Consider the following 5,313-nt stretch of genomic DNA (forward strand, 5'->3'; position numbering starts at 1 on the left):
TTATTGGATAATTTTATCTTGTATTTTTGTTTGTTTTCCTAATAAAAGTTGTTTCACTTTAGACTTTATTTCCCTCATCTTTAAACCATAAATGACAGGATTCAGGATGGGTGGAACCACCATAAATTGCATGGACATAAAGATCTTGATCTCAGATGGTAGATTGGTTGGAGGAAAGCGATATAAAAGGATCTCAAAGAATAGGTCAGTAAGGAAGTTTACTATGGTGATGAGATGGGGAGTACAGGTCTGCAGAGCCTTCTCCTTAGTATCCTTGGAGGATTTCATACAGACCCTGATAATCTGGAGATAAGAATAGCATATCAGTAAGAATGGTAATCCGACAATAGGCGCAGTGATGAGGAGTCCATAGACATTGTTAACCGATGTGTCTATGCAGGAGAGTCTGACCACCGCCCAGTTTTCACAGTAAATCTTTAGTATGTTGGTGTCACATAATGGAAGTCTAACTGCCAGTATGATAAGGATGGATATCAGTATGTTAGGATATAACCAGGCTGCAAGTAGCATCTTTAGGACTGTAGATGTTGTCATTATCCTGTTATACCGCAGAGGATTACAGATACTCACATAGCGGTCATAGGCCATTGAGGCCAAGACAGTCATCTCATATGATGCATAGGTGTGGATGCAAAATACCTGCGTCAAGCAAGCAATATAGGAAATAGATGGATTCTTCTGAAGCAGGTTTACTAAAAGACTGGGGAAGAAGGCACTACTGCCATAGAGACCATTCATACATAGTACAGATATGAAGATGTACATGGGCTCCTGAAGGCTCTTGTGATACCACACTGTACCAATCACCACACCATTGAGAAATATAATCAGGATATAGCCGATGAAAGCAATGACCCAATAGAGATATTTTACTTGAGTTAATTCCCCAAAGTTCAGCGTCAACACGGAAGATGAGAATGTGATATTTTCCATCAGCAGCATCTAAAACAATGTAACAATATGGTGGATTATTGACATCTAGAAAAACTTTTTAAAAACTTGTGGTCTTCAAGTATTTGATGATACCTTTCTACAGTCCATCTTCCCATGTCATACACTACGAGAGATCTACAGATGTGTCCAGCCTCTCCTTTTCATTAGATAAAGAAAGGAATTTTTCATGACAATCTTTCAGTATATTATTCCCAAATGTTCCCAAAGGTCTCAGAGTGCCTCATTTAGATCATCATCTTTGTAACTCTTCTCCTAGACTTACATAATATTTACACTGTGTGAAAGAAGTCTACTACTTTGAAAGGTCGATATTCTCACCACACTCATTACTGATATATCATCATAGATAAAAGATAAGGTGAGGATGGACGCATCATCATTGACTAAGCTAGTCCACTAAACACTTTTAGGACCTACTAATACAACAAAAGTAGAGCATAGCGTATTTTCATGTCAACAGTACCCAACAGTATATCTACACCTATATTCCACCACTATATCTCAGTTTTAGATATGATAAATACTAAGTACATCTATCCATAGCACTATATGTAATATTCTATAGACAGAGGTTGATTGTTTTGGGTCATTAATCCAATACCTTAGCGTCCACATTTTATAGATACTATGGTATATGATATGCTCTACATTATAATATTACATTTATTCATCCAATGCTCTTGGCATATAATACAGTATGTGCACCACTCTCTTCTAATCCATCTTTATTATCTAGCCTAAGTATTGGGGTCATATGGTGACTACCACTTCTTCAATGCAGAGAACAACCTCATTGTATTACACTTATCTGTATAAATATTAAAGGGATATTCCCAACTCAACTAATATAGTTATACTTGTAGGTCGAACATGAACATTTTTTTAAAAAAAAGATGGTGATCGGTTCAGTTTGCTTTTGCTGAACATTCATGAACAAATAATGAACAATAAAATCAGTGCGCACATATTATCAGGTGCAAAGTGTAAAGTACGTAATAGTAGAGCAATTACGAGGTGTGTAGCATTAGCGTATCTTTTATGTATCTTTTGTGTATACACACAATGACGTGGCCTCGGAGAACTCAAATATATTGTAAAGATAATGGACAGGATGGACTATGATGGACACCTGGTCACTGCAGGGTTAAGAAATGAATGCCAAATACCCATTATTTGCCCAGATTCTCACGTTAGACGGTCACTTGGTGTCACAGGTAGAGGGTTTACATATACAAGATAACATTGTGAGAACAACTAACTATATGTCCATGATCAAGGGGGTTCTTTATAAAAAAAAAAAGTAGAGACGAGACATCTGCAAGAATAGGGGGAAACAGTAGAGCATGATGGGTAATTAAAGGGACCAAACATGTCTAATGAAGGGAGGTCAAAGAAGGTAAGGAGGACAAAGGAAGGCAATCAAGGGAGAGGAGTGAGGAGACCTGAAGGGGCGGCTACTGTAATGGAGACCTGTGTGTAAGAGAGTGTGTTGTGGTAACTATGGTTGTATTTTAAATTGTTGGAAATGTAGTATGTTAGTTTTCTCTAGTGTAATGTTTATTGTTGATGTTTATATTTTACTGTATTTTTGTAATTATTATCTCTTTCTGCTTCTTTATACAGTTTCTTTATGCAACGCTTATAACAACTATAAAATTCCACTCTGACACTATGGGATTTACTGTACACTCGCTCTTGTATTTCACTTACTGGCCCAACCTCGAATCTAGGCCCAGTAAGAGGGTGGTGTGTGTATATAGATATATGTACAGGGGATTAACTACCACCACAGCAGCCCTAGAGGCTACTATGGGGCCCGCTGCAAGCACTCCTGGTAAGCGGTTGCAGTTAAATGTTCTGACTACTACTCTACTACTACTCTTGATGAGTTTATGGTCAATCGGGGGGGGGGGGGGGGGGGGGGGGGGAGTAGGTGGCTGGCTGGTAATTAAAAGTTTGCTATGGGGCAAAGCCGTCTCTACCAATTCTAGTTACACCCCTGTATACATATACACCCATTATAGCTACATTACTATATACACTAGCCCGACCACTGTAGAAGGGTGGTCGGTAACCTAGACACTGAGCTGTGAACAATGGGACAGAAAAAGCATCATATCAGAAGGAGGAGGCATGTTTTCTAAATGAATATATATGTAAAAAATAGTTTTTTTAAGAGTACAAGTTTAACTATATTAGTTGATATGGGAAAACCCCTTTAAGTATCAGGTCCTATGTGTATACAATGATGGAGAGTTTGTATTGGAGGTAGGTGAAGGCATAGATGCAGTAATAGTAACATAGGTTGGAAAAAGTTCTCTTTGTCCTATCTCAAGCTGGAGACATAGAACAACTAGTACAATGGGGAAAAAGAAACTCCTTCCAGACTTACACATTGCAGTCCTGTAATTTTCATCTCTATAACTCTTAGTATCTAAAGTTGTGAAGTTGACATCTAGTATATGGAAGAGCACAGTGGAGCATCATTGCTTGTCTCTGCTTCCCAGAGTAGTTCTCCGGGCTTTACCATCACCACAGAGGACTGCACATTAATGCTGGGGGTGCTGAGCTCCACACAGTCAAATCACACAAGGTAAAAAAGAAAAGCGAGCGGTACTCACCACTGGTTGTAATCTTCTTTATTAAGAAAGTCAGTCGTGATACAGAGAATGGCCACAGTCTAATGTGCAGTCACACTTCTTCCTGGCCCTGAAATAGAAGATTGTATCCAGTAGTGAGTGCCGCTCCTATATCTGAAATTCACATCTAGATTTAAATTTTTGCCAATACTATCGTGGAAGGGAATGATTTTCTTTTACTGTAAAGAACCCTTTCCTATATAGATAATGTCTCTTTCCTTAACATATTAATAAAATCCCTGTAAAAAAGTCTTTTTTTTCTAAGCAGAACAACCCTAATCTTTCTACAGCTCACCTTGGATTCAGCTCAGCCCTGCTTTGTTTCTATCCTCAAGTCCTCCACAGCAGAATAACAGGCATAGTGCTAGAATGCAGCAGCAGGAGGTACAGTTCTCCCTTGTTCCTGGATCGTCTCTCTCCTCCATCATTTTATATTGTATTCTGATGCACACGTGCTGCTTCCTACATCTCTGAGGATTTGTGTCTTCAGGGGATGAAATATTAATTTTATATAGTCAGCTTATTTGGCATCTCTACTATAGGAATAACTAACTCTTCTCCTGACCTGCTGTGATCACACTCTGAAGCCATAGATGTAATCAAATTTATCTAACATAGAGGTAGCAGAGTTACATTTTCATTGTACTTGGAGCCTCCCTTTAATTTCACTTCTTAAGAGCGGGTACCTGCAAACAACATGGTGTCCCAGGGGGTCCGTGCAGATGTCCCTTGTATGTGAGGGCTGGAGCAGGACTAAACAAAAAAACAAACAAAAAAACAAAGGTTGAGAAGGTTACATTGGTTTGCCCTGGCTTGTGTTTCTGATTCTTGAATTTCAAATGACACTGTACAACGCCCAAATTGTGGGATGCAGGCAACTTTAGTGTAACTTTCCAGATGACGTGTCCTGGCCTGAAGCCTACAGGTCCTAGAGTTCACAAAGGCAATTTTGCATCCTATCCTGGTTTGTAGAATGTGGCACTCATGAGGAGAAATATATAGAGTATGTGAAGCACTGATTAAGTAATGTAGAACCCCTTGGATCAGGACTGGTGCTCCTCAGTAGGGTCTGTGCTGCATGTTAATGCTGCTCCTGAGCTCCAAGGAACATCTGTCCTGCCTGGGACCGTCTCCCACCTTCCCAGGACGTGGGTTTCCTCACATGAGGGATGCAAGGCCCAGGCTGCTGTTCCCCAAAGTATGCTGGGGAAAAGGGAAGCCAGCAAGTGGCTGGTACACTTTGGGGGTGAGACGTTCCACCAGACATCACAGTGTGGTGTGTACTCGACTGGTCACTTGGTAGATGGTACTGTGTGAAGCCACTTTTGTGGTGGTTGGTTGAAGTATAGGTCAGCAAGATGAGTGTCGGGACGCCAGTGCCCAAAGGGCACACAGGTATGGAGGCACACCTGCTTTTATTTTAGAGTGGCGAGCTATACCCTTTCTCCTGTGGTCGGTGACCTGCAAGGCTGTGAGGGGGTCTTTTGGGTACTTATCATGGTGGTCCGGAGTAGAGTTGTAACCCACTCGGACTATCGGAACTGCCGGCCACAGAAAGGGGAGATGACTCAAGGATGTGGTATCTGCTGTGTACATGCTTGAGCAATAAACACTGAATCACGTTAGCATAAATAAATCTTCTTTACTGCAGAAATACTTTATACAATAGCTAACAGCAGACTGTAGGCTTGACAAGACA

The 5,313-nt window shown here is 40.5% G+C and overlaps 1 protein-coding gene across 1 annotated transcript; it reads right to left on the minus strand.

Annotated features, from left to right (window-relative positions):
- LOC138794043 (olfactory receptor 52D1-like) lies at window positions 1-954 on the minus strand. The gene has a single exon (XM_069972808.1). It carries the CDS (start codon window positions 952-954, stop codon window positions 1-3), a length of 954 nt encoding a protein of 317 aa, XP_069828909.1.
- Between the last annotated feature and the right edge of the window lie 4,359 nt (window positions 955-5,313).

This window comes from Dendropsophus ebraccatus, chromosome 5, assembly GCF_027789765.1.
Source record: "Dendropsophus ebraccatus isolate aDenEbr1 chromosome 5, aDenEbr1.pat, whole genome shotgun sequence".
Lineage (NCBI taxonomy): Eukaryota > Metazoa > Chordata > Amphibia > Anura > Hylidae > Dendropsophus > Dendropsophus ebraccatus.